Genomic DNA, 18,166 nt, shown 5'->3' on the forward strand with positions numbered 1-18,166 from the left:
TGCCATCGTCCACTCCATCCAGGCAGGCTGTACTGATATCCAGCTGTAATTAGTTTCCTCGGCGCTCTCCACAAGACCCCCCAACACAGGCTTTCTCGCCCCCACGTTACATATCTATAAGGCTAACTGGGAGCTGTTAGGAATTGTAAAAGAAATCCAAGTAGCATTGAAGTGCTGCTAGCATAACTATGTAGACATGATAAGTTAGAGACTCTTTCGACTGGAAAATATAAGAAGGGTCTGGTTGCCCTCAGTAGACATTCAACCTACCAAGCCACTCATCGCATCTCCAACTATCACCCACATTTCAACAATCATCAAGTCACAATGAAGTTTACATACGCCCTTCTTGCCGCAGCACTCGCTGCAGGAGCTACAGCCAAAGAAAAATATATCTGCGAGACCAGCGACGGCAGCCCCTATCTACACCATGTCAACGAGCTTATCGACAACCTAAAAAACGCGCCTCAGGGCGAGAACCTATGCAATCCTACGTCAAACGGATGCGGCGGGACCAACAGGGGGTACTCTGGAGGTGGAGGTGCAGCATTTATGATTTGTGGTTTTCGAGTGAGTATTCCCACTTCCCTTCCTGCAGAGTGAATGGGAACAGAAGATTAATACGTGCGTGTAGTGCTCCGGGGACCCTGGTGGAATGGCTTGTGCCGGAGCCGGCTGTGGTGGTATCTACGCCCGTTTGGTAGGAAATTGGTTTGAAGGGCTGCGTGATGAGTGTGTGCGACCCGACTCGAATGGCGACGATCGGGTGGGCGGTATTGTCGACTTCAATGATGGTGCGCAGCAGCTCAAGTTGTTTACTTTGCATTAGAATCCTATTCTAGGGAGATGTTACATTGTGTCTGGGATATTGAAAGCATTGGCGTCCTTTGATTCCTGATATATCTATTGCGAAGTTCCCAGACAATATATTATCCTCAATATCTATATCAACGTTCGCATGCTTCTCGACCTACATCAATGTCATCCTTATGCAGTCTCTAGTAGGTACACTCGGCACTGGTGGCCGGAGAATGACACCGTTAGCTCGCTGGCTTCTCATCCGATGGCTGTCGGCTAGTCCGTAGGTCTGTAGACCTCCTCGCTGTTGTATGTTTTTTTCCCCTTTATCTTGCTTCGTTGTATGCCCTCACCCAGTTCACTTCACCAGAATTATAAGAAAGGGATGGCTTCGTTCGGGACGTTGAGTCTGTCTTCGACCGCCATCCGTGGACGAAACACCGACAGGAGCCACAGGTAGACCTTGCAAGAGAGCAGGCCTACAGGATCCAGCCTGCAGCAACAAAATCCTCGTCGTTTTCATCCTGAAGACCCATGTTATGTTCACCAGGAAACACAGCCAAACCCCACGAGCCCACAACCCGCGGGCGCCAGGTAACCATTCCATCTTTTGGCACGAATACACTGTCAATGTAGTTAGATTCATAACGCAAAATTAGATTATCATCCGCTGTGAAAAAGTCAAAGTGAAACTGACAGTTGCTATGTGTTCTGATCCCAAAACAGATTATTCAGAAAAGGATAATTGACCTTAACGCCTGCTGCGAGAAGTTTCCTTCCACAATGAGAAAGGTCAGTATACGTCAGACAATATTTACTGGGTGCTGACCTGTAAACCATGTTGAATTTGTCCTAAATCAGGTCTCTCTTACTTCTGCGCATGGTCCAGAACAACCCTTCGGAAATGCTATACTGCGTGATACGCTTTCCAGGCGCTCTGGTACTGGGCGCATCTGAGGCCACATTGACGTCGGGGATGTCAGAACCATCTCCAGAGCGGTAAGTCCTCAGGCCCAGAGCGACGCCTGGAACCTTGGTGTAGGCTATGTAAGATAGAAATCCATCCAGGACCAGACTGTTAACATCTTGTTTTTCGTGCTTGAAGCCGACGAGTTGAGGAGTAAAATCAATCTAGTGTTTGGCCAGGCGTTCGTAGGCTTCACGCTCCTCTTGTAAGATGTTAGGGGCCTCGCCAGAAGCTTGTCTGCGGCGCATGTCGGGGAGCAGAGCCTGAGTCCCCTTATTGGGGATCTGCATGTAGATATCACTAGTGTCTGTTAAGTCAGATCGCTAGAGCGGTGACATTCAAATATAGCGGTAGACAAGGAAGTGTCTTGGTAATCCTCGGGTTCTTTCTGGCTCAAAAGTGAGAAGCTTTCTATGATTTTCACGGTCAGTTTCCAGGTGGAGGGTGAAGGAGAGGTGAACTGGATTTCCCTATTGAGCCAAAGCTCATCAGGGAAGAAGGTATCATCCATGACTAGACGAGATAGCTGGATAGTAGGTTAGTGGATGATGGTAGATGTAAGACAAAGTTGTCGGAAGATGATGGTGATGACATCCATCGTACGGGTTACGCCCCTTGGATGTATCCTGGATAAATGTCCATCTTCTGTCTGTTCCATAGAAATTCAGCGTCCCATGGAAGCCTTTGTCTCAGAACCTCATAACCTACTATCTGACGAGTCAGTGTGTAATATAATATGCCAGCACATACGTTATTGCACATACGCACGGACTTGCAAGAGAGAGAAGGGCTTACCCAGGTGTGGACGTCCTCTGATTACTCCGTAGGAGTTAGCTGGCAGTAGAAATAGAGGGGTGTATGGTGGATGATGAATATTAAGAGCAGAGTTAATATAGGACTCGTCTCACGTGACAGTCCATGACCTAACTTGAGCTGGCGTATAATGATCAGGTCTTTCTCAGGGATGTTAGGTCAGTCTACCAAACACATAGACACACATAAATACATCACCCTAGATTAAAGGATAGTGATAAATATAAAGGAACTTACTTGATTAAGAAAGGTGCTCTGGTGTGAGGGCAGCACAAGAGAAGAACAATAACAGAAAGTTATCTAGCTAACTATAGCAACAGAACAGCAGACAGTAAACAAAGGCTATTTGCCAGTCTCAATTTCAGTAGCAGTAATAAAGACCTTTTAATAGACTCAATGTAGCTCAGTTTGCTCTATTTTATTGCTAATATACATATCTTTCTACATAGACACGCCAAATTGTGAGATGATACACACACATGCCAGATCTAATTTAACTAAAGAAATGACTGCCTTCAGGCTGTCTGACCAGTAAAACATCATGAGAGCACATCTAGACTATCTAATGATCACAGCGAACCCTCACAACGATGACAGAGACACATCTTAATGGTCTAGGGCTGCGTATTCATCCATGGATTCTACATCCTGGTCATCGTCCTCAACGTTTTCCCCCCCTTCATCCTTCATTTTCAGCAAGACAACACTGCTACCATTATGTCGACTACTCGAAGCGAAATATTCAACCCTTCCATCCCTGGCTTGCCCTCCAAAGATGTGGTGGTGCGCCTTTGCAAGAAAAAGGGCTTTGACTTCAGTACCCTCACCTATTCCGCGGAAGGCAATACCTCTTTATATCAAATATAACAATGTCACAATGGAGGAAGCCCACGCGCAGGTATTCTTCTATCAGAAGAGTAGGGAAAGAAGCAACGCCACCATCCGGATTCCTGAGGTCTACCACGCTTTTAAGGTGGGCGGGGGCAGGAACGGGGGCAGGGGATATACATACGTAGTCATGGAGCATATTGAAATCGACTTCGAGAGAACTGCGTCGGATGAACAGATGGCACAAGCCATTTCCGAGTTGATCAGTATCCCACCGCCACCTGATGTTTTGGGAGCTTTAAGGGCGGCACCTACAGGCATCATTTCTTCCGAGACAGCGAGCCTCCTATTCCGTTTTCGTCCGCCGCAGAACTTGAAGATTATCTCAATAGAGTAGGTCTCTTTCTAGATTTGATTGGGGAGCAAATCTCTTGGTTGAATTGACATATGATATGCCTAGAGTGGTACAACGGTGTCACGGGCGACAAGATAAACTGGATTCCAGTACTGAACTGCTTCTATGCTACTATGCAGATGTGCACCCAAGCAGTTTTCTCTATGCTTAATTACTGATCACAATAACAGGGGTGATTTTAGAAGGGGTACGTGCTATCGGTCTTTGATAAGAACGGGAGATGTGCCTCGGTTTATCGAGACCACACTGCTTTGATTTATCATCAACGTCTTTATTTGAGACACACTTACCGGGGCACTCAGGTATGGGTCATATTTTTGAGCTGATTAAGAGTAATGTGTGTTTTGTTGATCTGAGTTGCTAGCTATGAGTTCCTTGAAGTCCAAATGGTACTTATGAGACCGTGCTTACTGCATAACATTAAGCTGGGATGTATTCGTAGTGACTCGGGGATTACGGATCCGTGCTACAAGCCTACGGCTATGGTGGGGTTGAAATCAGAATAATGCTAGAACTGGATTCGCCTGGCTCATACAGAGAGTCAGAGTCTGGCTGTGCCTGAAAGCCCGAACTGTTGATCAGTGCAAGGCCAAAGTAGTGCACCGAATATGGATGTTGCAGACGCTCTGTACCACGTATACACTTGAGTAATCATTCCAGAACAGATAGAGCCCGAAGCGTTCCAATTGAGTGTTGGATTCGGGTTGCCAAGATCAATACGACGATATATTTCTACTGCAGATAGCATGGATATCGAGGTGCCAGAGCGTAATACATCAGGAAGAAGGTAACTCCGAATAAATGATACGAACTACGCTCCGTATATGCTTCCACAACGTGGTCCACGCGAAACTGTCATTCGACAGTTATGCACCCCAATAATTTATGAATGTAAGATATCAATCATTGGGATAAAATGAGAGTGGGTCATACAAGGGATAGACTTATAGATCCCCCGACACGACTTATAGACTAAGGCGTTTGATGGATAAAAATCTGGCTGCCTGACCGAAGTAACCTATCGAGAACTCGACCATCCAAGGGTCTTGACTTATGAAGGTTTGAAAAGGCTGAGATTGATTGATAGACGATCGACTACAAATGACGGCATGATCATCTCCTGACTCGAACCGTGGGCGATAAGATTTCCTACTGTATATTGCCAAGAGATCATTCACCATCTGGAACAGTATATAGACTAGGCTAATGCCAACAAGAAAAATTTGGGATTAGACCAAATGCCAAGACCATGTCTGAGGCTTAGCGTCGGTGGCGACACCAGAACCAGAAGCATCCAGGAGTTTCATGAACTGAGCCTCGGCCAAAACACCAGAAGACTTCCATTGAGAAATTTCTATTACGTGGCTCTGGCAGATGTGATAAAATTATACATGATTGATAATCAAGTGAGGGTAAAGTTATACATTATAGTATGGTACAGCATGATCTTTAACGGAGATAAGCGGCATCTCAACGTAACATATTGACCTGTCTTGACTCTTGCGGAGATTAGATGATCAGGCCCTTGCAGTTGCAGCAGTGGCTGCAGGTTGTACAATTTGATTGCTACATTACTAAGGTAAAGTTCCGTAGACGAGATGCCGAGAGCCGAGTGCTGGGATACGCTAGTCCTAAAACAGACATTTTATGCAAGGTCCTGGCACATTCATCCGTAGTGCGCATTGGGATCGAGGTTGATGATCAATGACGCTACAATTGAACTCAGTCTACGGAGTACCCTGTGCCAGTCCATGCTTCTGCAGTTTGATTCATACCCCGCAGAGAGGTACACAAGCTCGAATCCAACTATGATCAGGAACTGCTTCGTATGGTTGATATACCGACAAAGATTCATATCAGCCACTGTGCCTGTACTACCTACCTTATGCTAATGATCCAGACCACGAGGTGTCCAGCGTCCATGGATCTCGAGCTTCAATAGATGGCGGCTGCTTGCTCCACATCGGCCAAGGCCGACGTTGGCTGACGGACAAATGTGTGCATAACCCCGATTAATGCCACAAATTCCGGCGTTGCGGCCCGGTGATTGGCCTGAAACGGATTTCTATCCTGCTTCTTCTTCCCTCAGCGGGCTATCGGTGGATACGGGAGGGCGTTTTTTTAGGGCCAAAGCCGGCAGGGGTCCGAGACTAATGACTCCCCAGTGACGGTGCCATGAAATCAAAAAGCAAGAGATTAGAAACCAAGGGGAAAAAAAAAGAGAAAATATTAAAAAAAAATTAATACTTGAAGCAAGTTATATATGCATGCTGCTCCTCATTTTCCCTCATTTTTGTTCTGCTTATATTGTTATTGATACCCCATACATTTCTTTCCTTACCTACCTTAACCTCGACTATTTCCTAATCCAGAACATTATACTACACCATCCTCCGCATTCGGCGGTTACTATTCATACTACCTGAATTCCGTACCTGAATTCCTAATCTCTCTTCATATATCACGATCGCGATTTCAAAACAAACAATCTCGGATCCCTCTTGTCCAGATATATACTACTTCTGAATATTCCACGAACCCGTATATATCACCTCCACTCGAGTTCCGCACCGATCAATCGCCATCATGGCGACCGAAAAAGGGGTCCAGAACCCCGAGAAGATTGAACAGCCCATGACACAGAAGATTCCATACTGGCGACTGGTGGTGGATCAAGGCGTCCTCACCCAGCAAATTATCGACCATCCCTACAAAGGCTCAGGAACCGAGGAGGATCCGTACGAGGTTGTTTGGATTGAGAATGATCCCCGCAATCCTATGACATGGACTCAACTGCGCAAATGGACTTTGACCATGACTGTTGCGGTTTCGACGCTGGCAGTCGCACTGGTCTCCTCAGCTTATACCGGTGGTGTTCGAGAAATTGAAGCCGAGTTCCATATTGGAAGTGAGGTTGCTACTCTCGGTGTTTCCCTCTTCGTCTTGGGTTTCGCCATTGGTGAGTTGTCTTCAGTCGTTCTTCGAAGCCTACCTGTTAGAGGCTAATACAGTTAATAGGACCTCTGCTTTGGGCACCTCTGAGTGAGATGTTCGGCCGTCAAATCATTTTCACCGTCACCTATTGCGCACTCACGGCCTTTAATGCTGGAAGTGCTGGCTCTCAGAATAGCTGGACTCTGATCATCCTTCGTTTCTTCGCCGGCGCTTTCGGAGCCTCGCCTTTGACCAACGCGGGTGGTGTCATCGCTGACATGTTCCACGCCAAGCAGAGAGGTATCGCAATGAGTCTCTTTGCTGCCGCTCCATTCTTGGGTATGTTTTTTTTTCCGTCGGTCTGTATTAAGCGACATGCTAACGCTTCTCAGGTCCTGTTCTGGGTCCGATCATCGGTGGCTTCCTCGGAATGAACGCAGGATGGCGATGGGTCATGGGCTTCTTGGGTGCCTTCTCTGGCGCGGTTTGGATCATCTGCACTCTTTTCGTTCCCGAGACCTATGCGCCTGTTCTCCTGCGTCGTCGCGCTGAGAAGTTGTCAAAGCACACCGGTAAAGTGTACGTCAGCAAGATCGATATTGACCAGGGCAGAGTTACTCTCAAGGAAGCTTTCAAGACTGCGCTCTCTCGCCCGTGGATTCTGCTTTTCAAGGAACCGATCGTCTTCCTCCTGAGTTTGTACATGGCCATCATTTATGGAACCCTCTACATGCTCTTCTCTGCCTACCCGATCGTCTTCCAGGGAGTCCGTCATTGGAACCAAGGCGTTGGCAGTCTTCCATTCTTGGGAATCATGGTTGGCATGATGTTTGCTGTCGCCTACAGTGTTTGGGACAACAAACGTTATGTCCAGGTTCAAGACAAGCATGGTGGATTCGCTCCCCCCGAGGCACGCCTGCCGCCCACCTTGATTGCTTCGATTGCCATCCCTATTGGACTCTTCTGGTTTGCTTGGACCAATTATCCGTCGATCCATTGGATTGTTTGCATCATCGCCGGTGCTCCGTTCGGTTTCGGTATGGTTCTAGTTTTCCTGGGCATCATGAACTACCTCATCGATGCATACACCATTTTCGCCGCTTCAGTCCTCGCAGCCAATTCCGTCCTTCGTTCTGTCTTCGGCGCCGTGTTCCCGTTGTTCACTACCTATATGTATTCGGATCTAGGTAAGATTTCTCTTTCGAATCTGTCCTTGCTGACAAGAGGCTAATTGTGAAAACAGGAATCCATTGGGCGTCCTCAATCCCGGCCTTTTTGGCACTTGCCTGTGTTCCGTTCCCTTTCCTCTTCTATAAATACGGCGCTACCATTCGTAAGCGTTGCGAGTATGCGGCCAAATCAGATGCGTTCATGCGGAAGCTTGCCGAGCAGATGCAGCAAGCCTCAGAGCCTGAGTCTGAGGAGAAAGAGGAGCCAGTCTTTGACCGGACGGAGGCACCTGCCCCTGAGTTATCTGATGTCAGTGAGACTGAGTCCAACGTTGAAGAACTTCCGGATGTCCGGCAGATGCGCAGTAGAGCCTCCACACGGACGGCTGCTTCGTTGCGTCGCGTCGTCAGCTATGACGGAAATCCTTATGATATCGACCGTGTCAACACTCGCGAGTCGTTCAAGAAATAACCGTCAAGATAACCTATCCCATCCTTCTCTCTCAACGGGCTTCGACTATCAGTCGCTCATTTGCTCGATTCATAGTCGAGGACGCCCCAAACCTGCTTGACTTAGCAGCTGCCGGTCGAGCACATGCACATTTGTCGATACCGAATAATCCTTATTAACACTGTCTATAATGCGCTTGTCATTTGTTACGGCCAGAGCATATGCACCTTGATTGTGGCAGGAAAAGTTTGTCCTTGTTCAGAAGTCATATACCCGACTGATGTTGACTCAGTTCATGTCTTGTTATGTTTGCATTATAGATGGCGTCTTTTTCATTGGAACAGTATTGTTGTAATTATCATGTACAACTAATCATATACATATATCTAATTAGAGATCATTTCATCCAACAACTAGTATCTCAGTTCTTTCCCAATGCCGTCGACTCGCGTCCAGATCTCTCCTGACGATTTCTTAGCAAGCGGCCGACTTTGCAAGTAGAATCGCTGATAGCATCTTTCCAGAAGGTGGCCCAGTATCGCCATATCAAGTCGTTTTGATCTGTTCGCTCTGTGGCTTTAACTTGCTGTATCTTTTGGCATGTTCCCTTCAGGCTTATCGAATTGCGTCAGAATTTAAAGGCGCGAGATGGCCTCGTTGCAAGTGCTCCTCCTCAATGGATCGGTGCCCTCGACGTCGTTCCCCAGCGCGGTTCTCCTCATCCTCCTCGACATCCAAAGAGTCCTTTCTGTAGCCTAGGCGCTCTGCAACTCAGCTAGTTGCGGGGTTTCGGTCACCGTTATTCGTACTCTTCGCATTGCGCTGGGATCACTCGCGGACAACAATGAGCAAAACACGTCAGAAAGCGCGCCAGGTGTCTTGGAAGATCGATTTTAACACCCGCCCCTATACTACGGGGAACGGATGCTTTTGGCTCTGAACAACTCTCTAGGTCTAGCGGTCTAATTACCTGTCAGAAAGAGTGTATCTAATCTTCGTACTGTTTTCATCCAGACTACTTTCAATGATAATGACAAACCCATGGAACAGGAGAGCGACCGGCTGACAAGTTGTAACTGAGCGTCCCTGTTCGTGATCCCGACCGAAGCAAGGACCGCGCCGTCAACGAGCCCGATGCGAAACCAGCAGTCGAGACATGCACCAGAGCCGCCTGGCTCGCATTTTCTTCTTCTTTTATTTCCCGAACAATATTAATATTCCTCTACTGAGTATGCAAGTATAGAGCACTGCAGAATTCTAGTATCATTTAGTCTACTGTACCGCGCTGATGAGGTAACGACAGAAGACGTGTGTTCGCTAGTAGAGCGTCGTCGTCATTGCTACTCCATGCCTCGTCAGGATGCCTTCCTGGCATCATATATAGCATCAATGTCATCATCATTCCAGTTCCTAGTTGGCGCTACATTTTTTCGTAAATTTTAAGAAAGGGTCATAGGCGCTCTTGAGATCCACTCTGCGTAATAATATGAAGAGATATCCAGCGTCAAACGGTTCGCCACTGTGCCTTCACCAAGTGCAGATTCGCCGTAGACATGGAGCGACTTCAACTGCCCATATTGCTTCGTGGAGTTGATTGAATAGAAGGACAATGTCAAACAGACAACTTTTCGCGTTTGTAACGATCAGGTCATTTGTCAAGCATGGTTCTACGATGACCTAGCCTGGTAACTGGTCCGCGGCCGACTTGCGACCGTGGCGCGTTGCCGCTACAGAAACAGTGGCACGAGAATAGTTGAAAATAATTGCAAAAGACACGGACTGGGTTGGATTGATTTAAACATAGATATTCGCATTTCGCGTCTATGTCGCGACGTGGTGCTTCCCGAAGGACAGCAACTCGAGAGATCCATAATGTACATGAGCAAATCCCAGCCGCTGAATCGGCAGCCTACTATTCATCGTGAAGAAAAACTAGAAACCCAGTGCCGAACCCATTTGATATTCGAAAGCAAGCAAACCCATCATGTATCGCCAGTGATCATAAAAAAGAAAACAAGAACCCCGTTATCGCCTTCCCAGAAGAGCCAACCGGAAAAAGACACAACTCATTAGATAGAATGCATCTAAGAGCGCTCACCGCGGAGACGACGGGCGAGCTGGATGTCCTTGGACTGGATGGTGACACGCTTGGCGTGGATGGCGCACAGGTTGGTGTCCTCAAAGAGGGAGACGAGGTAGGCCTCAACGGACTCCTGAAGAGCACCAATGGCAGAGGACTGGAAGCGGAGGTCGGACTTGAAGTCCTGAGCAATTTCACGAACCAGACGCTGGAAGGGCAGCTTGCGGATCAGGAGCTCAGTGGACTTCTGGTAGCGACGGATTTCACGCAGAGCGACGGTACCTTGGGGCAAATATTAGAACATGTTCTTGGATAACAGGCACATAATACAGGGGACTTACCAGGCTTGTAGCGGTGAGGCTTCTTGACACCACCGGTAGAGGGAGCAGCCTTACGAGCGGCCTTGGAAGCGAGCTGCTTACGGGGAGCCTTGCCACCAGTGGACTTACCTATTGACAGACAGTTAGCAGGATGTTTCTTAGTAACGCGTGGTCATGTCGGCCAACTGACGCGACCGTGATACGATCTTGGCAGAGGCCGACGACGACAAGAGAAACGACAGCAAGGTTAATACATACGGGCAGTCTGCTTGGTTCTAGCCATTTTAGATAATTAAGTTTGATGGAATTTGATGTTTTATTGATGAAAAAGTGATGGTGTTGATGAAAGATCGATGATCGAGATGACGAAAGTGTCGTGGTAGTGAGTAGATGGAAGAAGGATGGAGGAGGTGGGTGGGGGGCAAGGTATTTGTAGTAAGCGAGAAGGGGTGGTGATCTGGGAGGGTGGTGTTGGGTTGCCAGCAAAAATGGATGGTCTTAGCGCGGTTTCTTTTGATCACAAAAAGTGGTCGGAAAGCAGCACACCATAAGTCCTGATTTCGGGGACTGAATTTTGGCAGGAACCATGAAAGTACGCAGAATGCAGGCGGCCCTTGCTCGGGGCGCTAAGCGAGACAGCTTCCCGCATCAGCCAATAGGAACACAGGATCACTGATATAGAATGCTACCCAGAACATCTTGATCCCAACCACAAGTCTAGAATTTCAAGTATTTCGATCATCTGGAATTCTTCTAATAGTACTTAGGAATTTTTCTAATTATTTTACAACCCTGATCAGAGTGTGTGAGCGACATTCCGTGGGGATCAAGGCATTCCCAACGGGATCAATCACTGTTCCGTCACGCTGCCGAGAGATCAAACCCGCTGCGAGGATCCTTTTTTCTGATTGGTCGATCCCTCTCTTAGCGTGTGATTCCAGTAGCCTCCCCGCGCTCCTCCTTCCTCTATACAAATATCTCCCGTCCCAAACTTCTTCAAGCTCTTCTCTCCTCCAACAGTCCAATCCGTCATCCACTTAAAGTCGTTATCTCGACATCTCCACTTATTAAACACACACACAAAGTCCTTTTTTAGTTCCCATCTATCATCATGACTGGACGTAAGTAGCTTCGCTTTTGATCACAAGTACGACGCGACTTGACCGCAGTCACTGACGCGTTTCTTCTCTACAGGCGGCAAAGGCGGCAAGGGTCTTGGAAAGGGTGGTGCCAAGCGTCACCGCAAGATTTTGCGTGACAACATCCAGGGTATCACCAAGCCCGCTATTCGTCGTCTCGCTCGTCGTGGTGGTGTCAAGCGTATCTCTGCCATGATCTACGAGGAGACCCGTGGTGTCCTCAAGACCTTCCTTGAGGGTGTCATCCGTGACGCTGTCACCTACACTGAGCACGCCAAGAGAAAGACTGTCACTTCCCTCGACGTCGTCTATGCTCTGAAGAGACAAGGACGTAAGTATCTCTGGTCATTTCGGTTTTTGATTCGTCTCTGACAATCTTCTCAGGCACCCTCTACGGTTTCGGTGGTTAAGCGTTCTCCTCTTGCTTTCCTTTTTTCAGCCATCCTGCGCGGTCGGCGCGTCGATTGTCCTTCCGCAGCAGTGACGCGACGGGTTGCTTTTTCGGGTTGGTTTACGGTATGACTGGGACGTTGTGGTGTTTTCTTTGATCTTTTTAAAGTGTCATGGGTCTCTGGGTTTGCTTTTATCATGCTTTATTTTACTACCCTTGCGCGTCCACTACTGGTCTGCTAGTGTTCGTGTTTGAATTTCTGTATCATAGCGGCCTTTATGCTTCTGGCTGTGCCCCGGGCTTGAAGAGATTGCAGCATCAAACGCAATCTAATATGAATACGAACAGTCAAAACATTAAATCTCTCTGGACTTGTAGCTGTGGTGAATTGTAGCTCTCCTTTTCGTTGCGCCTTCCTTGACGCGTCTGATCATGCTCCGGTCTCGTCGATTTCCTGCGGACTCCTTTGACTCTGTTGTGATGTGACATGCTGTGTAATAGATTATGTATCTTCAAGTGGCTACGCGTATCTGTGCGTGACATTTCTTCTGCCCTTTTTCCATAGTAGCCGGTTCATATCCGTGTATTGTGAGTAAGTCTTCGCTTGTGGGTGTTGATGTTGCGCCTTTCTGCCTGGTTTGGTGCGTCGGACCTTCTTCGATAATATGTCTGATCTCGGCTTCAGCACACATTAAACTGGTGAATTTGATATTTTATTCGTATCTTTGTAGTCTGATAATTCAACTCTACTAATAACTATTGAGCTTTTATCTTGTTGTGTTGAAGTACACTGGGTGTTATCTGAATGTGGTGCACTGGTTGTTGGGAAATATATATATAATTTTGACGAACATATGGAATAGGCGAAATCGACACAACATACCCAGACACTGGCTCTTTTTACACCTCGGTTGACATGGAACACAATCAAAGCATACAAGGCCTATAGCAAAACATCACAACACGATATTATATCATACACGACGCTGGTAGAGATGTAGGAGAGATACCTCCAGGATCGACCGCAAAAGACTACCCGACAAAGTATTCACCACAAAAATCGCGGCAATGACTATAAAAATCGGATATGCTTAGAGTAGAGCGTTAAGACATATCAGCCCGAATATAATATTTATCACAGAAAGTTCTGCAGGCCGAGGATCATGAAAAATCAAAGACGGTAGCTGATTACCCTACACACACCTTGCTCATGGCGGAGGAGTTGAACCCGGGTTCAACTGGGGTTCAACTGGCCAGCAACCACATCTCGTTCTCATCCACTGAACGCAACGCAACGCAATGCATTTGCGATGACCTTTCGAGTCAACTCACTGCCGAGGTAGACCACATAGGAGAGCAATGACACCCCAATATTATGCACCACATATCACGTATGATGAAATCTACACTGTTTGCCGCACCAAGCTCATCAATGTATCGGCATATTTGAACTGCGGGCTGCGTTGTTCACCACCAGCTTCCACCCACTGATCCAATGCAAGATTGAAGCCCTGAAGGCACAATGCACGCGACACAACTTCAGCTGGACTCCATACTGAACTGACTCCAAATTGAAAAGCACAGCTCTCCTGACCACACATAGTGCACGCAATCCCTCGCCCTCCGCCCTCCGCCCTCCGTACTCCTGCCCCGGCTTCCACATGACATGGGATGCTGCTCAGCCCCTGCGACTGACCATGGGATCAAGATACGACCCGACGGGCCTCCGGCTACAGAATATCAACACGGCAGACTATGGATATCGATTGACTAGCGATCATACCGAAAGACCAGGAACCAAGATCAAGGGACTTCAAAATCCAACAAGGGAAGGAGGCGGGTAGCTGCGGTATAACAAGGGAAACAATACAACCATGACGCCGGATCATCGCCGGATATACGAAACTGGTGAGCCTACCTGGTGTCGTTGGACTCGTAGCTGCGAATAGAGGAGATTATAGCACGCGTGGATGGAAGCCCCCTCCAGGGGACTTGGACGCGCCGCGAACGGAACCGAGACAAGTCCAAAGACAGATAGGACGACAAATCTGATCCGACGGCAGCCAGAAACGCACACATCCTACAAAGTTCAGCTCTGACTCACTGACTAACTCATTAACCCCGAATGCGTCACAAATATACACAGCATAGGCGAATCAGCAGGGACCAAGGTCGAGCGGGGAGGTCATCCTAAATGAGATAGGCAGTGTTCTCCGTAGACTTCGTAAGTAGCACTGTAGCTACAGGACCGGGATGCACTGCTTGGTCGAGGCCATCAAGAGTTCCTTAAGTGACGCGTTATTATTGAGAGCAACTACACCGCTCAACGAGTACCAGCAGAGCCTAAGGTTCAGATGTAGAAGCAATCACCTGCTGTAGGCAGTCTTCTGCCTTAGGCCACCAGACGACGAGACCACGAGAATTTCTGCCTACGAAGCTCTCGCCAAGTTCGACGCCGCAGTTGATCACGACTCCATCAGTCCATACTCCATCCTCAGACATACCTGGATCCATCCGACAAGTATGCGACCGGGAAAAGCTTATCTCTTTGATTTGTGGCTCCCCTGCGCGCATCGGTCTCTCACAGGATACGCCGAGTATTTCAGAACACAGAGCACGCAGGTCGACGACAACAGACTCATTTAGCTGCCAGTAAGCACTTCTCTTATTATCTCAATCATCGGATATTTGCGGCTCAAGCTGCTAGGATACCCCACCTCTTGTAAAATGACACCTTGTTCGATGCACTCTCGCAAAGGTAATATTCCATGCACAACAAGCCTTCAGCCCGTCCCGCCAAGGAATGTAGACGGACAAACATTCCTTGATGAAGCACACCCGGCCTTCTACACGAGCTTCTCCCAGCCTTCAACGGCTCAACTTGATAAATGCACGGAATTATTTCTGACCTGATTGCAACGGAGAGAGTCAGCCAGTGTCGAAGCGGTCCTTGGCACGGCCTTGGCACATTCCTGTTGCGCCAATCATTGACAGATCTTTCTCACACGAGCCGGTGTCACCCAGACTAGAGATCGCGCCACGGGCCAGTATGAGACGGGGCGTAAATGCACATGCGGATTTGTGCACCTCCGTGGAGAGACGATGCGAGGGCTAAAATGTCCTGGCGTCGCTCAAGGGGCGGTTGACGGACCCTGATTCTTCAAAAGACGAGAGGGGCCGAACTGGCAATTGCAGCATTTGAGTACGCCACAAGATTGACAGGGAGGATCTTTTGAATTTGGACCCCAATCTGATATTGTGTAAGCGATAAGCGGTCTCAGCATCTATTTCAGGAGATTTCCAACCTGTAGTGCGACCACACATTTCAGTTCAGGCCGTCAGATTCGCCAGGCTCCCGGGAAAAAGTGGCCGGTACACGCGGACGGGATTTTCATACCCTGCAGGTCAGTATGGTGGAGGGGGAATCGGATCGATGGGTTGCACAAGCTGGTGAGACTGATAATTGGCAGAAGATGGCTGCGAGTTCGTGCGACTCTTAAGCTCGGCTTTTACTACCCATCGAGGGCACATAGAGCCCTTGCTGCTCGGTTGGCCCTGATGCCGCAATATCGCTCATCACCGCGACCATAGTTTCAAGAAGGCACACCAGGATGCCTGCGTTGCTTGTAGCAATACTCCTGCTCGCTGTATCGCTAGCAAGAGGAGCATCCAACGCGACAGGAATTGATCCTGTCGACAATTACTGTTCAAGACTGTATCATCAGTCAATAGTGACGAATAAGACTCTGTACATCGACGGAGGTCTCGAAGTCTTCGTTGCGAAAAACAACAACGGAACGCCAGAAGGCGCTCGAGTGATCGGATATAGTATGTTCTTTTGATGCAATTTCGAGCAGACTCACGTCGGAAGCGCTGACCGTGCCTAGACACTGGCTTGATCGAGGTTGACCTGATGTCTTCTTGGGACTGGAAACAGAATATCTCGATCCAGGCTGTCTCGAAGAAACCGAACCCTAGAACTGGCACAAATCCTCCTGTGGTTGTTCGTGGGGCACTGTATGCGGGAGCGCCATCGGACTCGAGCATTTACCAATATGGCGGAACTGTCTCATATGTGAACACGAGTTTTCCTGGTTTCCAAAAACCAACTTCGTCACAGTATGCGCTTTGGTCGTACAACACCAGCCGTGGCTCCTGGGATCAATTTGACGTCACATTGGGCGCTGAGTACCGACCTGCAGGAGGAGCGTATGCCGAGGCTCCAGACCAGGAATTGGCATTCTATCTCAACGGATACATCAACAACGGGACATCGAATGACCTTGAGAACTCGGACGGCCTTCTCCGCTACCTGGATGGATTGATCGTCATTGATACCCACGCCCAGCTGGCGACAAACATATCCACCAGCTCACAGGCAAATTTTCCACGAGCCAAGGGCGGCATGGTCTACATCCCTGGCATAGGACCCAAAGGCATATTGGTCGCAGTGGGCGGTATCACCAAGCCAGCGAGTGACGGTAGCGCGTCCAACGAGGGAACCTACGTATGTTCACACGTACTGTTCGGTCTGTGATTTGACGCTAACCAGTCCTGTTAATAGGTGCCCTTCGACGAGATCGATATCTTCGACATCTCGTCTATTTTCGAGGGCGATGACAACGGCATCTGGTATGCACAGAAAGCGTCCGGGGACATACCTACCGGACGGACGGACTTTTGCTTGGTCGCTGTCTCTGCAAAGGACAATTCCAGCCACCATGTATACATGTACGGAGGCAAGGGCGCAAACGGGTTATACGACGAGATCTACGTGCTTTCTATCCCGTCCTTCACATGGACGAAAGTCTTCGAGGGAAAGTCGCCACGCTACGGGCACACCTGTCACCTGGTAGCCAACCGACAGATGTTGACAGTGGGAGGAGCATTGTCTGACGACCTCTCTACCTGCGACTGGGAATACAGAGGCGTTGCCATCTACGACATGTCGACATTGACATGGGGCAGTGTATATGATGCGTCTGCTGCAGATTACGCGGTCCCGGCCAAAGTCTACGAAGTAGTTGGCGGGGGGTAAGTCTGCCACAACGACGAAGTTTTGTAGCAACTGACCGATTCTCGATAGGCCCAACGGAAATGTAACCAGGAAGACACCCTTGGATGGGTTCAGTACGCCCGAACTCGCCAGCTTCTTCTACCCGCCTGCGAGCAACAGCAGCGAAAGTGCTCCGCAGCCAGCGCCGACCAAACTCAGTAAAGGCGCCATCGCTGGCATTGCCGTCGGCTCGGTGGCAGGCGCAGCCATCCTCTCCGCAGCGCTACTCTACACACGTCAGCGACAAGGAGCAGCAGCCGAAGCCCAGCGAGCCGCCGAGGCCGAAGAGGCAGAGAAGGACATATTTATGGAAAGTGCCTGGAGGAGCAACGACGGCGACAGTGACGAGCTCCCCAGCTCGACGAACAGACAGACCACAGTGCCGGCACGTGAGATAGATGGGAGTCATGTACGCAAGATACCGCGTAGTTGATGGCCTTACTTTACTACATCTGCAAGCTTTTATGACAAGCATACAGCGATCAAATTGACCGTATTTCCTAAACACCAAACATTAAGGTAATACAGCCCAAGTGAATACCAACAATACATCAATCCAAACAATCGGACTCACCAGCCACACAAAGTGGAGAACAGTTCAGCTACCAGAGGTATGACAAAGTTAGGGTGTGGATCTCAGCGGATAGACTACGTACCATGGCGTCATGATCTACACTGCAGGGATTACATTGACCTCCCACTTACGTTGTAGATAAGTACTTGCCAGTAAGATTATCTCAATTTCTACTCACTAACGTCAGTTCATACAAATGAAGTAGGTGGTTACTTGTCGACAACCCAAACA

At 48.6% G+C, this 18,166-nt stretch overlaps 7 protein-coding genes across 7 annotated transcripts; 5 read left to right on the plus strand and 2 right to left on the minus strand.

Moving 5' to 3' along the window:
- Positions 1-327: 327 nt before the first annotated feature.
- Asppvi_002478 (uncharacterized protein) lies at positions 328-829 on the plus strand (the record flags this gene model as incomplete). The annotated part of the gene is made up of 2 exons (XM_043298460.1): positions 328-570; positions 635-829. The coding sequence occupies 2 exons, from the start codon at positions 328-330 to the stop codon at positions 827-829; spliced, it is 438 nt and encodes a 145-aa protein (XP_043154395.1).
- Positions 830-1,929: 1,100 nt separating this feature from the next.
- On the minus strand, positions 1,930-2,276 carry Asppvi_002479 (uncharacterized protein; the record flags this gene model as incomplete). The annotated part of the gene is made up of 2 exons (XM_043298461.1): positions 1,930-2,065; positions 2,122-2,276. The coding sequence occupies 2 exons, from the start codon at positions 2,274-2,276 to the stop codon at positions 1,930-1,932; spliced, it is 291 nt and encodes a 96-aa protein (XP_043154396.1).
- Positions 2,277-3,455: 1,179 nt separating this feature from the next.
- Asppvi_002480 (uncharacterized protein) lies at positions 3,456-3,803 on the plus strand (the record flags this gene model as incomplete). Its single annotated transcript, XM_043298462.1, has 1 exon — positions 3,456-3,803. The coding sequence occupies one exon, from the start codon at positions 3,456-3,458 to the stop codon at positions 3,801-3,803; it is 348 nt and encodes a 115-aa protein (XP_043154397.1).
- A 2,604-nt stretch (positions 3,804-6,407) lies between these two features.
- On the plus strand, positions 6,408-8,396 carry Asppvi_002481 (MFS transporter; the record flags this gene model as incomplete). The annotated part of the gene is made up of 4 exons (XM_043298463.1): positions 6,408-6,780; positions 6,840-7,094; positions 7,148-7,942; positions 7,999-8,396. The coding sequence occupies 4 exons, from the start codon at positions 6,408-6,410 to the stop codon at positions 8,394-8,396; spliced, it is 1,821 nt and encodes a 606-aa protein (XP_043154398.1).
- A 2,063-nt stretch (positions 8,397-10,459) lies between these two features.
- On the minus strand, positions 10,460-11,058 carry hhtA (histone H3; the record flags this gene model as incomplete). Its single annotated transcript, XM_043298464.1, has 3 exons — positions 10,460-10,737; positions 10,797-10,904; positions 11,034-11,058. 3 exons carry the CDS (start codon positions 11,056-11,058, stop codon positions 10,460-10,462), a joined length of 411 nt encoding a protein of 136 aa, XP_043154399.1.
- An 828-nt stretch (positions 11,059-11,886) lies between these two features.
- Positions 11,887-12,324, plus strand: Asppvi_002483 (histone H4; the record flags this gene model as incomplete). Its single annotated transcript, XM_043298465.1, has 3 exons — positions 11,887-11,896; positions 11,970-12,245; positions 12,299-12,324. 3 exons carry the CDS (start codon positions 11,887-11,889, stop codon positions 12,322-12,324), a joined length of 312 nt encoding a protein of 103 aa, XP_043154400.1.
- Positions 12,325-15,916: 3,592 nt separating this feature from the next.
- On the plus strand, positions 15,917-17,794 carry Asppvi_002484 (putative cell wall anchored protein; the record flags this gene model as incomplete). The annotated part of the gene is made up of 4 exons (XM_043298466.1): positions 15,917-16,133; positions 16,193-16,812; positions 16,870-17,339; positions 17,392-17,794. The coding sequence occupies 4 exons, from the start codon at positions 15,917-15,919 to the stop codon at positions 17,792-17,794; spliced, it is 1,710 nt and encodes a 569-aa protein (XP_043154401.1).
- Between the last annotated feature and the right edge of the window lie 372 nt (positions 17,795-18,166).

This window comes from Aspergillus pseudoviridinutans (assembly GCF_018340605.1).
Source record: "Aspergillus pseudoviridinutans IFM 55266 DNA, scaffold_2, whole genome shotgun sequence".
Lineage (NCBI taxonomy): Eukaryota > Fungi > Ascomycota > Eurotiomycetes > Eurotiales > Aspergillaceae > Aspergillus > Aspergillus pseudoviridinutans.